We start from the raw sequence: 18142 nt of genomic DNA on the forward strand, positions 1-18142 counted from the left end.
ATGCACTTTTCATGCCAAAGTACGTTTTTCTCTTGGAGACAGGATACATCTCCTTCCTAAGTGGTATGATGGATGTGTGGTCCTGTGGTGTTTATACTTGCATATTATTTCTTATACAGATGAAGTGGGAGTTTCAGGTATTTGGAAATTGTTCCCAAGGATGAAACAGATTTTTGGAGATCCAGAATTTTTTTCTGAAGTCTTGGCTGATTTCTTTTGATTTTTCCATTATGTTAAGTAAAGAGACAGCAAGTTTGATGGTAGGCCTTAATATAAAATGCACGTTTTTAATGTAATTTAATACCGTATTGCTGAATAGTATGACACAGTCTAGGACCGTCTGAAAATAAACCTGTTTCACTTCTCCAGTGCTCATTTGTCACTGGTCACACTTTCATCCACTGCAGGATTTGCACATGTATCACAATTCATTTCAGTTGCTGAATGTTCTTTGCAGACTAAGTCATTGCAAGAAGAATATTGCATCATTGTCATACATATGTAAGGTCCTGAGCAGTGTACCAAAAAATTCACCTTATGGAACTTGTGACTGTGCATTCACTCATAAAACCGGCTGGGGGCACACTGGAGGGAAACCATTGCAACAATATACTTGTAGTGAATCAAGCTGAGCACCAATGATGGATGCTGCCAGTAAATTCAAGTAAAAGGATGTTGGACAAAAATAACTGAGACTGGTGTACAAAATACACTAGCACGAGTAGTTAAGGGTAAATAAAGTGTATGTAAACTTGTGATTTACTTTTTATTGACTACCAGTAACAGCGCACTGCACGATAACGTACAGTGAATACACTTGACTTGGGCATTCATAGTATTCATCCTCTTTCTCAGTACGTTTAGCATTCGTTTGCTCAGAGTTTGATGTGCTTGCTGCTTCCTGAGCAGCTCTTCTTTACTCCACCCTAGTGGCCCTTCTCTTCTTTCGCCGGTATCTTTTCTCATTAAAACTGATTAAGTTAGTTTTTGTGTTGCAATTACTTAGTACGTTTTCTATAATTTTTGACTTAATCTGGCACTTAAGTCTTCAATCTGCCTCAAGAATGATTAGTGAAGGTGGTAGGGAATGAGAACAGCGCCTGTACGCATGCGCCGCACGGCCGCCCTGCTGTGCGCTGCCGATAGTCGATTCTACAATAAAATAAAAATAGAAAGAGTAATAAAATCATCACCCCGAAAGCAGATAGTATATGTCACGTAGTATATGTGTACCAAATTTCAAGTCAATAGGTGAAACGGTTTGTGAGCTACAGGTGATTTAAAATCCTGGACAGACAAACGAACAGCCACGGTAGCATATTATAGAAGAATATATCACAGTTCCAGTCCAATCTGTCACTGAACCTTATTCAAAAAATACTTTTGCCATGCAAGTAGGTGTCTTAAACAAAATGCCAAATGTATAGTTTGTTAGTATAAAATCTGTGGAGGGGTTATTAAGTGAGTTTTAAAGAATTAACCTAAGTGCATGTAAAGTTCGACTTCAACTGTAGGTGCATATTAGTTAAACCTAGCATTGATTTTGTTCGGCTGTTCACTACAACAGACTGCTCTTAGTACCACACTATGTAGTCTGGTCTTGATCCAGCTAGTACATTACGATCTCAGATACACAGCAACTTACCTGCCCTGTCCTAACTTTTGCGAAACGTGTTGCTTGCATCAAATTCAAAATGAGCATATCTTTTTCAAAAAACAATATTTCTCAGTTTCAACATTTGTCTTTGTACTATTTTCAGTTAAACATTGGGTTTACATGATTTGCAAATCATCCTTCCGTTATCATTTACATTTTACACTTACTCCCAATTTTTTGGAAACAGGGATGTATTTTGATGTGATAAGCTATTTTTAAAAAGTAAAACATTTTTGAAGGTCTGCCTGGCTTATGCATGATGTACCCATACAACCAAGTCATAAATACAGTATAATACATTCTTGAAATTATTATCTAAACTAATCCACACTACAGTTATTTAATCAACACTATAATTATTGGTATTATAAATAAAATATTCTGGTGACACAGTAGGCAATGTCGTGAGCACTGCTGCCTGATAACTCCATTGTTCACTTTTCAAATCCCATAAATTGCACTGCTTGTGTAGATTTTACACATTCCTCATGTATTCGTGAGTTTTAATCCAAGTATTACATGTGTGTTAGGTTCACTACCAGTGTAACACTGAAATAGCATAGTGAGTGTAGGTGGGGTTGGGGGTGTATATACATATGATTTGCAGTGGACTGGTGTTCCCTATCCAGGGTTGGTCCTTGACTTTAGTCTAGTATTGCTGGGATAGCCACCAGATCCTTGTGACCCTGGACTGAAAGAGTGATTTATAAAAAAAAAAAAAAAAAAAGAATGGTTGGATTGATTAAAATATTCTGCAGTATACCATTCAAATTACAAATAAATTCATGTCATCCAGTGAAGAACTGTATACCCACCTTACAGAATTCAAGGAAATTTTGGTACCACCAAGGTTTAGGGATCGGAGTGGACTTCTTCCTTCGTTTATTGCAAGTTTAGCTATAGCAGTTTCAAGGTCATTCTCAGAGAAAACATGACCACTTAGGTCTAATTCCGCAAGACAATGGTGCCATTTTTCAGTAAATAGGTAGCTCCCTTCTTTGGGCAATAGCTGGTTGCTGCTGCTACCGCTGCAGTACAGTCCTAAGTAGAGGCATTCAACATCTGCAAAAATTTCCATTAAATATATAAACATAAATAACAATAAAAGAAAGGTTAACTGTGAACAGAAACTATTCCATCAAATCAAATGTTTAAAAAAAGGGCCAGTTCAACAGTAAACAAAAGTGAACTGATCAATTGACAATTTTCTCCCATATTATACAGTTCATCAATTGCTTCATAAGTGGTTGACTGTCTGCTGATTTTATGTAAAGAATATAAGTTCAGGTTTTGCCATGTCTTTTCTGTATCGTTAAAAAAATTGTTAAATAGATTCACTTTCAGCTTGATTTTTCAACCCAGATTAAGGTGTACTGTTGTTTGGAAAAGCACATTCAAACAGTATGTCCACCGGCCATCTAACTTACGTATGCTCTAATGTTAGAGAACTATCAAAACTTTTGTATGCCTTCAGTTACTAAGAGTACACAAAAAGCAGGCAGTGCACTGTGGCTGCTGACTGTCCCTCACATATTATGTAACAGGAAAAGCAAGTAAAGCAGACAGTTCTGGTAGGCAGCCATTCTAAACTCATGTAGTGGCATAGATGCGTAAATGAAGTGGATGGCTTTCAGAAAAAAATGTAGCCCTACTACATACAGCATAATGATGATGGAATATTTGTTCACCCACTAATATTAATGGCACTAAGCAGTACTGCATGATACTTGTAATATGTGAAATCTAGTATGATGGAATTTCCTTAAAACAAACAGTAGTATTACTTTAACAATATATGTTGCCAACTTGAGCTTAATTTCAGATATATATCTAAACTGTGTTCAAGCAGTTGTAACAGATAACAATTACATGTACAGTCTTCATGACATGCTTGCATTGCTGCCATAGACAGTTAACAATTCCCTAACAAGCTGGGTTGAACAATTCAATTCTGGTAGCTTAACTTTACTCTATGAAGTTTATAAATATATAATCTTACTTAAAAATCTCAGATTTTCCTACCAGTACTGGACCTCAACTGCACATGCCACACTAAAAGATATTTTAGCTTATATACATGTTCATTTTCAGACCTTTGATCAGATAAATAAATTCTAGTCATAAAGTATACTCACTTTTGCAGGGTAATTTAGCAAGGCCAGTAGGAGTAATTCTGTAGCAACCTCGAAGGTCGAGCACTCGAAGGCTGTGTGATTCATGCAGGATTCGATGCAGAATTTGATCCTCTACAAAGGAGAAGAATGACGTAGCTAAGCAGAGCTCTTCCAGGTGAGGAAAACCTGCTGTACAAAACGCAGATGCACGGGAAGACTTTGGAAGCCAAAGAAGATTCAGCAAGCGAAGAACCTTTAAAAAAACACAACCAGTTATGAAAAAAATAAAAACTTAAATATCAGAACCAGTGCAGATAAAATAAGGGCATAACAAACACCAACATTTAACAAATAATATTACTTACATGCTTTATGAATAAGCAGCACTATAAGTTTTGGATTCATATATCAATACATTAGTAGAATGGAAATGCTTAGGTATAATTTAAATTGTTAAAAATTGTTTTGTCAGTTTTAAAAAATTATTTGATAGGCTGCCAAATACGCAATTCTATCTTCATTAACCTCTCAGTTTGAAGATGGTACAAATGCATGGAGAAGACACACTTTACTATTTGTTTTTTCACTTCCTTATAATGTACAGATTGAGAGAGAGTACACTTTTCAGGTTATCACGATCAACAAGCAGCAAAAGTTTGTTTTCCAATTAAATCCGATTCATACTTTAAGGGTCTGTGTCCTTTGTTTGACATTGCCAGACACACTATGTAATGTAATAAATAAGAAGAAAATATGTAACTCAATTTGGAAAAATTAATTTTCACTCCAAATAGGCAAGATGTGTTTTATAAAGGTATGCTTCCACATGTTGTTTACAGATTGAACCCTTATAGGGTCATTCACAGTTCTCACATTTTATCGTGTGATATGAATGGGTACAAAAATTCTGATTAGATTATTGGCTTATCTTAATTTTTCTTTTAAATGTTACAAAATACAAAAACTAAACTATTTTAAATTAGCTACTTAACTGAAAGTCATTGCCAATGAACACAAAACTTTTACCATAATCTTTATTTTTTTGTTTTTAAGTAAAAGAGGGGTTTGTTTATTGGAGAGTTGGTGAACTATATTCCCAAATGCGGACAGCTCAATTAGGTCGAGTGCTAGGCTCACAATCCAGCCAGTATTGTGTCTGTATGGAAACTTCATAATCTTCCGATATCTTTGTGGGTCCCAAACCCCATCTTACTCACACTCACCCACACAAAGGTTGTTGTCTGCTTTGTGCATAGTGATAACAAAATAAGAGTCTGGTGGCCACAACCTAATTAGATTAAACAGGTTCTGAAAACGGATGTATGGATAAACATATTAAGATTATTCTATAATTCTATTTCATCCAACCCCAGAAAGTAAACAGAATTACAAAATATTACCTGTAGTTTAGGACAACCAAGCTGCAAAGCTTCAATGCCAAGCTGGAACTGACGGTAGTCACTGTAGTCTCTTTGCAGAGTATTATTTATTTCTAACAGCTGAAGCTCAGGACAGCAACCTTTCTAAAAAATGCAATACTAAATCAGTGTCTTATGAAACTAACATACTGTAAATTATAGACGAATCTCCTTAAATAAAATAAAAAAAAAAACAAAAAGAAGAAGAAATGTAAATTAGATTGATGGTTGTTAACCACATCATTCTCTCTCAACTTGGAACAGTAGTAGCTTTACTTTGAGGGTCTGAAGACACATTATTTAAACCATTTACATGCACCACCTTGAGTGCAAATAATAGTAGACTGTAGGTAGAAACCAAATAACACTTTTTCCAAAAAATGAGTCATGTGAATATGTAATAAACTACTGAGTTCTGTAACTCAATCAAAGTACATAAAAATGTTTTAAAAATGTCTGAATGAAAGTAAGAAAATATCAAATGATGGGGCACTGTCTATTATATAGTAATATTCTGCCTAATAGTGTAAAAAAAAAAAAACAGACGTATCAAACTTTAATTTTCAGGGAATATATGTACAGTATACTACAGGATACATACTATTAAGTATAACTGAAACCTAAGTCAGTTTCAATTTTTCTGTGCCTATGTGGAATACTGTAAACATTATTGCAGATTTTTTATTTTATAGTAAATTTATATATGTTTTTTTTTTTTTTTTTTTTTACTGAGTCAACAGATGTTGAATACACAAAACAATAAAACAACAAAAACTGTGCTGCAACTAGTACTTCAAGTACAAGTTACAGTTTATATTTTAAGCATTAAAATCAAAAAATATACCTACTGAAATAGCATTAATAACTCCAACTAATCGGCAAGTATATGTGATCCAGAGGCGTTTAAGACGACCACCATATTTTTCCAAAAAGTTTATTAAGCTTGCTGTTTCAACCTGAAAGATTACAAAAGTTTATACATTTTTTAATGAAAGACCAAAATACTAATTTATATCATTTTTTAAGTACTGTAACCAAAAAAAAGGAGTACAAGTTAGTTTACAAGACAGTATTGCATATGAAATATTTTTGAAAACTGCAGTTTGAAATTGTAACTGCAATGGACATTAAAGTTCTATAAATCTCCATTAAAATTTCAACTTTTGTTGATGCAAATTCTGAAATCAAGATAAATACACCATTTTTTAAACTCAATTATTTTGCAAAACAAGATATCATTATGCCCTCAGTCACAAAGACACTTGCACAGTAAAAGCAGCACTAGGACCCATTTTCATTCATAACCTCTGTCAGGAGGCTTACATAGAAACATACAATTTGGCTTACGTCAGTTTTACTATCTGTTAAACAAAGGTGTATTTATTCATCTTTGAATATAGAGAGTTACTTTAAACTTAACATGTCTTTTCAAGCATTTTGTTGTTTGTGTATTGTACTACGTATACCCTTTTTTAATTTTTTTTTTCTACAAACAACATGACTTTAAACCTCCTTTTCATTATAATTTTATATTACTCTATGCACCAGTAGGGCATGTCATTGTGAATATTCAAAAGGATGGTTTGTAGCACTATGGAATTCAACAGATTCCTATTGGGAGCCTGTAGTAGAAAATAGCAAGTAGCCAGGTTTACAATGTTTTTTAAAGTTGTTTCACATTGTAAAAAATTCAGAATAACCTACTGTCCAATGAAAAAATTTGGGAACCCCTCTTAATTCTTTGGATTTTTGTTTATCATTGGCAGAGCTTTCAAAGTAGCAACTTCCTTTTAATATACAGTGCATCCGGAAAGTATTCACAGCGCATCACTTTTTCCACATTTTGTAATGTTACAGCCTTATTCCAAAATGGATTAAATTCATTTTTTTCCTCAGAATTCTACACACAACACCCCATAATGACAACGTGAAAAGTTTACTTGAAGTTTTTGCAAATTTATTAAAAATAAAAAAAAATTGAGAAAGCACATTTACATAAGTATTCACAGCCTTTGCTGTGAAGCTTGGAATTGAGCTCAGGTGCATCCTGTTTCCCCTGATCATCCTTGAGATGTTTCTGCAGCTTAACTGGAGTCCACCTGTGGTAAATTCAGTTGACTGGACATGATTTGGAAAGGCACACACCTGTCTATATAAGGTCCCACAGTTGACAGATCATGTCAGAGCACAAACCAAGCATGAAGTCAAAGGAATTGTCTGTAGACCTCCAAGACAGGATTGTCTCGAGGCACATATCTGGGGAAGGTTACAGAAAAATTTCTGCTGCTTTGAAGGTCCCAATGAGCACAGTGGCCTCCATCATCCGTAAGTGGAAGAAGTTCGAAACCACCAGGACTCTTCCTAGAGCTGGCCGGCCATTTAAACTGAGCGATCGGGGGAGAAGGGCCTTAGTCAGGGAGGTGAACAAGAACCCGATGATCACTCTGTCAGAGCTCCAGAGGTCCTCTGTGGAGATAGAAGAACCTTCCAGAAGGACAACCATCTCTGCATCAATCCACCAATCAGGCCAGTATGGTAGAGTGGCCAGACAGAAGCCACTCCTTAGTAAAAGGCACATGGCAGCCTGCCTGGAGTTTGCCAAAAGGCACCTGAAGGACTCTCAGACCATGAGAAAGAAAATTCTCTGGTCTGATGAGACAAAGATTGAACTCTTTGGTGTGAATGCCAGGCGTCACGTTTGGAGGAAACCTGGCACCATCCCTACAGTGAAGCATGGTGGTGGCAGCATCATGCTGTGGGGATGTTTTTCAGCGACAGGGACTGGGACTGGGAGAATAGTCAGGATAAAGGGAAAGATGACTGCAGCAATGTACAGAGACATCCTGGATGAAAACCTGCTTCAGAGTGCTCTTGACCTCAGACTGGGGCAACGGTTCATCTTTCAGCAGGACAACGACCCTAAGCACACAGCCAAGATATCAAAGGAGTGGTTTCAGGACAACTCTGTGAATGTCCTTGAGTGGCCCAGCCAGAGCCCAGACTTGAATCCGATTGAACATCTCTGGAGAGATCTTAAAATGGCTGTGCACCGACGCTTCCCATCCAACCTGATGGAGCTTGAGAGGTGCTGCAAAGAGGAATGGGAGAAACTGGCCAAGGATAGGTGTGCCAAGCTTGTGGCATCATATTCAACAAGACTTGAGGCTGTAATTGCTGCCAAAGGTGCATCGACAAAGTATTGAGCAAAGGCTGTGAAAACTTATGTACATGTGATTTCTCAGTTTTTTTATTTTTAATAAATTTGCAAAAATCTCAAGTAAACTTTTTTCACGTTGTCATTATGGGGTGTTGTGTGCAGAATTCTGAGGAAAAAAATGAATTTAATCCATTTTGGAATAAGGCTGTAACATAACAAAATGTGGAAAAAGTGATGCGCTGTGAATACTTTCTGGATGCACTGTATGAAGTGCCTTATGGAAACAGTAGTATTTCAGCAGTGACATTAAGTTTATTGGATTAACAGAAAATATGCAATATGCATTATAACAAAATTAGACAGGTGTATAAATTTGGGCACCCCAACAGAGATATTACATCAATACTTAGTTGAGCCTCCTTTTTCAAATATAACAACCTCTAGATGCCTCCAATAGCCTTTGAAGAGTGTCTGGATTCTGGATGGAGGTATTGTTGACCATTCTTCTATACAAAATCTCTCCAGTTCAGTTCAATTTGATGGCTGCCAACCATGGACAGCCTGCTTCAAATCATCCCATAGATTATCGACGATATTCAAGCCAGGGGACTGTGACGGCCATTCCAGAACATTGTTCTTCTCCCTCTGCACGAATGCCTTTGTAGATTTCGAACTGTGTTTTGGGTCATTGTCTTGTTGGAATATCCAACTCCTGTGTAACTTCAACTTTGTGACTGATGCTTGAACATTATCCTGAAGAATTTGTTGATATTGGGATGAATTCATCTGACCCTCGACTTTAACGAGGGCCCCAGTCCCTGAACTAGCCATACAGCATGATGGAACCTCCACCAAATTTGAGAGTAGGTAGCAGGTTTTTTCTTAGAATGTGGTGTTCTTCTTCCGCCATGCAAAGCGCTTTTTCGTCTGACCAAATAATTCAATTTGTGTCTCATCAATCCAAAGCACTTTGTTCCAAAATGAATCTGGCTTGTCTAAATGAGCATTTGCATATAACAAGTGACTCTGTTTGTGGAGTGAGTGTAGAAAAGGCTTCTTTCTCATCACCCTGCCATACAGATGTTCTTTGTGCAAATTGCACTGAATTGTAGAATGATGTACAGATACACCATCTGCAGCAAGATTTTCTTGCAGGTCTTTGGAGGTGATCTGTGGGTTGTCTGTAACCATTCTCACAATCCTACGCATATGCCGCTCCTGTATTTTTCTTGGCCTGCCAGACCCGAGTTTAACAACAACTGTGCCTGTGGCCTTCCATTCCCTGATTACATTCCTTACAGTTGAAACTGACAGTTTAAACCTCTGAGATAGCTTTTTATAGCCTTCCCCTAAACCATGATCATGAACAATCTTTGTTTTCAGATCTTTTGAGACTTGCTTTGAGGATCCCATGCTGTCACTCTTCAGAGGAAAGTCAAAGGGAATACAACTTTCAACTGACCACCTTAAATACCTTTTCTCATGATTGGACACACAAGTCAAGGCTTAACGAGCTACAGTAATCCAACCTATTTGGTGTTGCAAGTAATCAGTATTGAGCAGTTACATGCATTCAAATCAGCAAAATTACAAGGGGACCCACATTTTTGCACAGCCAGTTTTTCACATTTTATTTAATTTCATACAACTAAATACTGCTTGGGGCAGCACGGTGCTGCAGTGGTAGTGCTGCTGCCTCGCAGTTAGGAGACCCGGGTTCGCTTCCCGGGTCCTCCCTGCGTGGAGTTTACATGTTCTCCCCGTGTCTGCGTTGGTTTTCTCCAGGTGCTCCGGTTTCCTCCCACAGTCCAAAGACATGCAGGTTAGGTGGACTGGCGATTCTAAATTGTCCCTAGTGTGTGCTTGGTGTGTGGGTGTGTTTGTGTGTGTCCTGCGGTGGGTTGGCACCCAGCCCGGGATTGGTTCCTGCCTTGTGCCCTGTGTTGGCTGGGATTGGCTCCAGCAGACCCCCGTGACCCTGTGTTCGGATTCAGCGGGTTGGAAAATGGATGGATGGATGGATAAATACTGCTTCACTAAAATTCTTTGTTTGGAAAACACCACAGTACTCAGATGTTCCCAGGAAATGAAAGACATACCACTGTTATCTTTTTTGTTGAAAGTAAATTATTATGCAGGCTGAGAGGGGTTCCCAAACTTTTTCATATGACTGTATCTGCACATTTATATTTATTGAAACTATCTTTTAAATATGAAACAATCTAAAAATGTTGACAGCCCTACCACAAGGATCCACCCACATCTTACTTTACATGATGTACCAGTGTGTAGTATATGCACCATAACAAGAGTATTCTCAGTCATATCATAGATACTGCATAGATACCTGTATAAATTTCCACAATTAAAAAATGATATTAGCTGAAATAGTTGAAGTCCAGTGTGTCAGTCTAACGTTTAATAAAAAAGGTAACCATAGTCCAATATATTGAAGGACATAATCTTAAATTATTAAAAAAAAAATTTAAATTTATATATATATATTCATTCCATAATATTAAATAATAATATTGCTGTTTTGTAAAGTACATGTTTTGTCAAGTTACTACTGTAAACCAATCACCTGAGAATGTTGCAGATTAAGGCTTTCTAACTGTTGGCACCCACTGGCAAGACTCTCAAACGTTTCTGATGTCACTCCACTACAGTGTAGAAGCTTGATGGATTTTAGATGTGGGCACAACTGAGCAACTGTCTGTAAATTAAAAGATAATAGTTGATTTAATATTAAATGGTCATACAATTTGCACAAATTAATCATAAAGCTCCCTGTGAATAAACTGTATTTTTATATTGCTCAAAGTTCAAAACAGATATTTAAAAAATAATAAAAATGTCAGTAAAGATAAAAATAACACAAATAAATGAAACTGAAATAACACTGTCATTGTCTCAAACAATGAAAAGAACAACAATGCCAAACATACTCAACGTGACCTGGCGCTGGCAGGTCACATGGACGGAAGGACAGAAGCACTTCCGGGTCAAGGACTATATAAAGGACTGCCGTGAACCCAGCAAGCGAGCCAGAGTCGGAAGGTAGTAGACAACACTTGCTTGGAGGTGTGGAGGAGATAGAGAAAGATAATTGTGTGATTATTATTGTATTTACTTGCCTGTGTTATTGTGGCTATGGTGCTTAGGGCACTGTTTATAAGAAGAAGAATTAAAATATTTCTTTGTGCTTTTATCCTGTGGCCTGTGCGTCCGTCCTGTGCGTCTGTCTGTCGGGTTAGAAGAGAGACGGTGCCCTCTAGTGTCACAAAAGATATTTAAACAATATTTGCCAAGCCTTGGAATGCAAGACTACAGAAACAAAGCAGCAGGTTCTAGTTCAAACTAGTTTCTTTATAAGAAACCAACTCTTGCTGATGAACTAAAACAAATTTAATTAGAGATGACTTTCATCAGTGTGATTGAAATGTAAGATGCACTTTTAATGAATAGGCATTCATTCTTTTTGCACAAGAATTAATGCATTGAGTTGGTCTCGTCCGTTGTAGGAAATGGACGTCTGAAGCACAGGCAAGTCCAAGTTCAAGTTCAAGGTATGGCCTTTCAGAGACTGACCTGGAACAGACAGGCGAAAGCCCAGACTTCACGGGACCACGGTTCGCTGCATCGTGTCCAGATTAGAGCGAAAATGGGAGCGATATGTGCAAGTGATGCAGATCACGATAGCTCACCAATTCTAGAAGATCACTTGAAACTGGAAAAGGTCTTGCAGTCCGCGCTTTCATCTACTCCTCGCGAGCCAGGAACATTGGCTGTAATAGAGCTTGCTGCTTCATCTATGGTGCATGAAAGCAGAAATGATCTGTCTGAACTGAAGGCAATGATCACTGAGTTCAAGCCAAAGGTAAAGATATAAAGAAATAAATGGTATGCTCAAGACAAGCGTGAAGCTGCAGCAAGATAATGAAGACTCGGAGAAATGCGTATATAATCACTTTGAGGCGGCCTTTAAAGGTATGCTGGAAAAAATTGAGGAGCACATTCAGAAAAATGCATCTAAATTGAGAGCACTTGCCGATCAGCTGGAAGACGTTAAACAGACATTCACAACTCGAACTGAAACAGCCGAAAATTTAGCATCCACCGCTGACGGAAAAGCAACAGCTGTGAATTTCGAATGCAAAAAATTCGGAGACAGACTTGCTGCTCTGGAAGATGGATGCAGAAGGAATAATATTAGATGATATCAGATAGAGCCTCTTGTATCCTGCCAAACTGAAAATGGATATTCAAGGCAAACATTACATCTTTACCTTTACGGAGGAAGCAGATAAAGAGTTAAGAAAGCTGATCCTGACACTTTCCTGAAATACGATTGTGAATCACACCCTGCCACGGCATCGTAAAGAAGATATCACAGGCTGTCTGATCCGCTTGCAATGACACTGGTACTGTAATTATACATCCTTTTTGCTTCTTGGTCACTATCTGTTTATGTTTTAATTACAATTATACACATTTATGTATGTATGTGTGGATGAAATTAAATTAGATTAAATTTTATTTTTCTCTTTTTACTATTCTAAAGGAGACTGTTAAACATCATACCCTTGGTTTATTGTTGTTGTTTTTATTGTAATTGGGTTTACTATGCTTATCCAGGGCCAATTTTTAACACCATTCCCTGGGATTACTATCTTAACCTTTCAAGACTGCTGAAGATTGTTTTTTGTATGCTTATATTATTTAGACTGTATCAGCAATACAGTAGATATCTCAATTTTAATCCTCATATGCTGCTGCTGGGGGGCTTGTTTCATTTTGGACATGCTCTGTCTCTAGGTATGTCAAGAGGACTGGGACTTTGTGAAGTGGGGTCCAGCCTCACGTGGGGAGGCAAGATGGGGGGGACTGGGGGGGGAGAGAAAGAGAGCAAGCTATCTCTAATCTATCCTTTTAATCCTTATAATTATAATTACCAACATAACAACAGATTGCATGGCAATAACCCCAGGGAAAATTGGAAATTAAGGTCAAAGCTGTCTCACTTTCGGTTAAGACTATAAAATGACATCAAAAATTCAGAATCAATGTCTCCAAGACGGAACAGTTAATTTTGTGAGCTGGAATGTTAAAGGCCTGAATCACAAATTAAAAACAAATAAAGTATTCTCTCACCTAACAGGTCTAAACGCTAAAATAGTATTTTTACAGGAGACCCACTTATTAAGCAAGGATCAGTTCCAGCTGCAAAAAGACTGAACTGGCCAAATGTTCCATTCCAGCTTTACAAAAAAAACTAGAGTTGTAGGAATTCTTATCCATAGAACAGTCTCATTTGTAGTATCAGATGTTGTATCGGATCCTGATGGGAGATATATGATTGTCATGGGTAATTTATTTAATTGTAAAGTGATTTTGATAAATGTTTATGCACCCAATGTGGATGATAGGGACTTCATCCAAAATGTATTTGCATCCATTCCCAATGTGAACACTCATAAAATTATAATGGCTGCGGATTTTAATTGTGTTTTAAATCCAGACCTAGATAGGTCTCCTGTCACAGGGGCGATGAAATCTAACACTGCAAAGACAACTACACAGTTTGTAACTGACCACAACTTATCAGACCCCTGGAGATTTTTAAACCCAAACTGAAGAACATATTCCTTCTACACACCAGTGCATCATTGCTACTCAAGAATTGATTATTTCTTTGTAGATAACAATTTCTTGCTTACAATTAAATCCTGCAAGTACGACGCTATTGTTATTTCTGACCATGCCCCTCTGATTTTGGAACTAAAATCATTATGCCCCACATACTCATCTCGCAGATGTGTTATAACCCACTTTAATTAGCCGATGAGAACTTTACAGAATTTATATCAAAACAAATCAGTTTTTTTCTAGAGACCTATATACGTATCCTCTGAGGTCTTTGCAGGAATACTCTGGGAAACCCTGAAGGCCTTCTTAAGAGGACAGATTATTTCATATATTTCCCACAGAAATAAATTGCAAACCAAGCAGGTATCAAAGCTAACCAGCAAAATTACTAGAATAGATCAAGAACATGCCAGGTGTGCAAGTGAGGCTCTTCATAGGAAAAGGCAGGCTCTGCATTCAGAACTCAACCTCTTGACAACTAAAGAAACTGAACAACTTATTTATAAATCATGACATCATTACTATGAACATTGAAAGAAAGCTAGTAAGCTTTTAGCTCAACAAATCCACAAGCAAGAAGTTCGCAATGCAATCACCAACACAAATGGAGACAATCATTGACCATAAAAATATAATGCACACATTTAGAGACTACTATAAATACTTATATTCTACTGAGTTTAAAGAAGACAAGACACAATCAAATGCATTTCTGGATTCATTAGAGATACCACAAATAGATACTCTTAGTGCAGAAGAACTGGATAAAACTATCAGAATTATTAGATGCTATAAAGTCACTTCAGAGTGGGAAAGCAGCAGGCCCGATTGCTACCCTGCCAAATTTTGTAACAAGTTCTCAGCTAGCTCCCCTATTAGCAACATTCACAGAAGCTAGAGACAATAAAATTCTACCTCAAACTTTTCGCCAAGCATTAATCACCACCTTTCCTAAACAAAAGAAGGACGTATTACAATGTGCATCATACAAACCAATTTCACTTCTGAATAATGATGTTAAGCAACTCTCCAAAGTCCTAGAAAGAAGGATGGAGAAAGTGCTGCCTTCGGTAATATCACAAGATAAAACTGGATTTATTAAAGGCCGACACTGAGCGTCCAATCTTCGACGCCTGTTTAATGTAATATATTCACCCACAAAGCCAAACATCCTAGAGATTTTATTATCCTTCGATGCAGTAAAAGCATTTGATATGATTGAATGGAACTACCTTTTCACTACATTGGAGAAATCTGGGTTCGGCCTGTACATTTGTGCATGGATCAAACTACTGTATACCAATCCAGAAACTTCAGTTTGTATTAACAACATTAATTCAGACCACTTTAAACTAGAACGTGGTACCAAACAAGGATGCCCCTTGTCACCACTACTTTTTGCAATCGCCATTGAGCCACTGGCAGTTCACTGTCGAAACGCTTATGAGATAAAGGGGATCATCAGAGAAGAACTTGAACAGAAAATTTCTCTATATGCAGATGATATGGTACTGTATGTACAGTTATGTCCATAAATATTTGGACAGAGACAACTTTTTTCTAATTTTGGTTCTGTACATTACCACAATGAATTTTAAATGAAACAACTCAGATGCAGTTGAAGTGCAGACTTTCAGCTTTAATTCAGTGGGGTGAACAAAACGATTGCATAAAAATGTGAGGCAACTAAAGCATTGTTTTAACACAATCCCCTCATTTCAGGGGCTCAAAAGTAATTGGACAATTGACTCAAAGGCTATTTCATGGGAGGGTGTGTGCAAGTCCGTCATTATGTTATTATCAATTAAGCAGATAAAAGGCCTGGAGTTGATTTGAGGTGTTGTGCTTGCATGTGGAAGATTTTGCTGTGAACAGACAACATGCGGTCAAAGGAGCTCTCCATGCAGGTGCAAAAAACAGAAAAAACCCATCGGAGAAATTGCTACAATATTACGAGTGGCAAAATCGACAGTTTGGTACATCCTAAGAAAGAAAGCAAGCACTGGTGAACTCAGCAACGTAAAACGACCTGGATGTCCACGGAAGACAACAGTGGTGGACGATCGCAGAATCATTTCCATGGTGAAGAGAAACCCCTTCACAACAGCCAACCAAATGAACAACACTCTCCAGGGGGTAGGCGTATCGATATCCAAGTCTACCATAAAGAGAAGACTGCATGAAAGTAAATACAGTGGGTGCACTGCAAGGTGCAAGCCACTCATAAGCCTCAATAATAGAAAGGCTAGATTGGACTTTGCTAAAGAACATCTAAAAAACCAGCACAGTTCTGGAAAAACATTCTTTGGACAGATGAAACCAAGATCAACCTCTACCAGAATGATGGCAAGAAAAAAGTATAGAGAAGGCATGGAACAGCTCATTATCCAAAGCATGCCACATCATCTGTAAAACACAGTGGAGGCAGTGTGATGGCCTGGGCGTGCATGGCTGCCAGTGGCACTGGGACACTAGTGTTTATTGATGATGTGACACAGGACAGAAGCAGCCGAATGAATTCTGAGGTGTTCAGAGACATACTGTCTGCTCAAATCCAGCTAAATGCAGTCAAATTGATTGGGCGGCGTTTCATGATACAGATGGACAATGACCCAAAACATACAGCCAAAGCAACCCAGGACTTTATTAAAGCAAAGAAGTGGAAAACTCTTGAATGGCCAAGTCAGTCACCTGATCCTAACCCAACTGAGCATACATTTCACTTGTTGAAGACTAAACTTCAGACAGAAAGGCCCACAAACAAACAGCAACTGAAAGCCGCTGCAGTAAAGGCCTGGCAGAGCATTAAAAAGGAGGAAACCCAGCATCTGGTGATGTCCATGAGTTCAAGACTTCAGGCTGTCATTGCCAGCAAAGGGTTTTCAACCAAGTATTAGAAATGAACATTTTATTTCCAGTTATTTAATTTGTCCAATTACTTTTGAGCCCCTGCAATTAAGGGATTGTGTTCAAAAAATGCTTTAGTTGCCTCACATTTTTATGCAATCGTTTTGTTCACCCCATTGAATTAAAGCTGAAAGTCTGTACTTCAACTGCATCTGAGTTGTTTCATTTAAAATTCATTGTGGTAATGTACAGAACCAAAATCAGAAAAAAGTTGTCTCTGTCCAAATATTTATGGACCTAACTGTATCAGGCCCACAAAATACTGTGCCTGCAGTCCTAACAGCACTAACAGAATTTCAAAAGATTTATGGTCTCAGAACTAATTTGACTAAAAGTGTGCTATTTCCAGTGAATTCTCAAGCACACAATCTTAGATTGGACACCTTGCCTTTTATCATTGCCTGATATCAGTTTAAATATCTAGGGGTAAACATCACAAGTAAACATAAAGCTCTTTATCAACAAAATTTTGCTGTCTGTATGGAAAAAATTAAGCAAGACTTGCATAGATGGTCAACCCTTCATTTCACTTTAGCTGGAAGAATTAACATTATTAAGATGAATATTCTCCCTAAGCTTCTCTTTTTATTTCAAAACATCCTAATATACATCAATAAATCGTTTTTTAAGAAATTACATTCAACCATAACCACATTTATCTGGAATTCAAAACATTCACGTATCCAAAGAGCGACCCTACAAAGGCCAAAGGCAGAAGGTGGCATGGCTCTACCTAACTTTCAATTCTACTACTGGGCAACAAACATACAAACTATAAAAACCTGGACATGGACACAAATAGATGAACACATACAGGCTTGGCCTGTAATAGAAATAAAATCCTGCAGTACTTCTTTATATTCCTTGCTTTGCGCCCCAATAAATGCAAGTTATTGTCAATATACTAACAACCCAATTGTGCTTCACTCACTCAGAATATGGAACCAATGTAGGAAGCATGTTAAGATCTTCAAATTAGAAAATTTGTTAAACAGAACCTGCCCAATTTTCCTCACCTCCCACCTCCCTCTATGCTGGAAAAAATATTGCTCAGTTTCAAGGACATAGCATTTCTGCAATATATAAAACCATGTTACAGTCCCTCCCTTTCAAAGATCCAAGAGGACAGTGGGAAAAGGATCTCTCACTCAACATCTCAGAAAAGGAATAGAAGGTAGCAATGCAGAGAATTCACTCGAGCTCCATATGCACAAAGCAGGCAATTATTTAACTCAAAATT

General features: G+C 37.6%; 1 protein-coding gene across 1 annotated transcript in view; it reads right to left on the minus strand.

Moving 5' to 3' along the window:
- fbxl6 (F-box and leucine-rich repeat protein 6) overlaps positions 1-18142 on the minus strand; it is a 39166-nt gene that overhangs the window by 3440 nt on the left and 17584 nt on the right. Inside the window, exons 5-9 of the mRNA XM_028818016.2 lie at positions 10931-11062; positions 6038-6145; positions 5172-5294; positions 3793-4024; positions 2473-2719 (exon numbers count right to left, since the gene is read on the minus strand). Of these exons, the coding sequence (XP_028673849.1) occupies positions 2473-2719; positions 3793-4024; positions 5172-5294; positions 6038-6145; positions 10931-11062 (842 nt within the window). The remainder of the gene's footprint in view (positions 1-2472; positions 2720-3792; positions 4025-5171; positions 5295-6037; positions 6146-10930; positions 11063-18142) is intronic.

This window comes from Erpetoichthys calabaricus, chromosome 13, assembly GCF_900747795.2.
Source record: "Erpetoichthys calabaricus chromosome 13, fErpCal1.3, whole genome shotgun sequence".
NCBI lineage: Eukaryota > Metazoa > Chordata > Cladistia > Polypteriformes > Polypteridae > Erpetoichthys > Erpetoichthys calabaricus.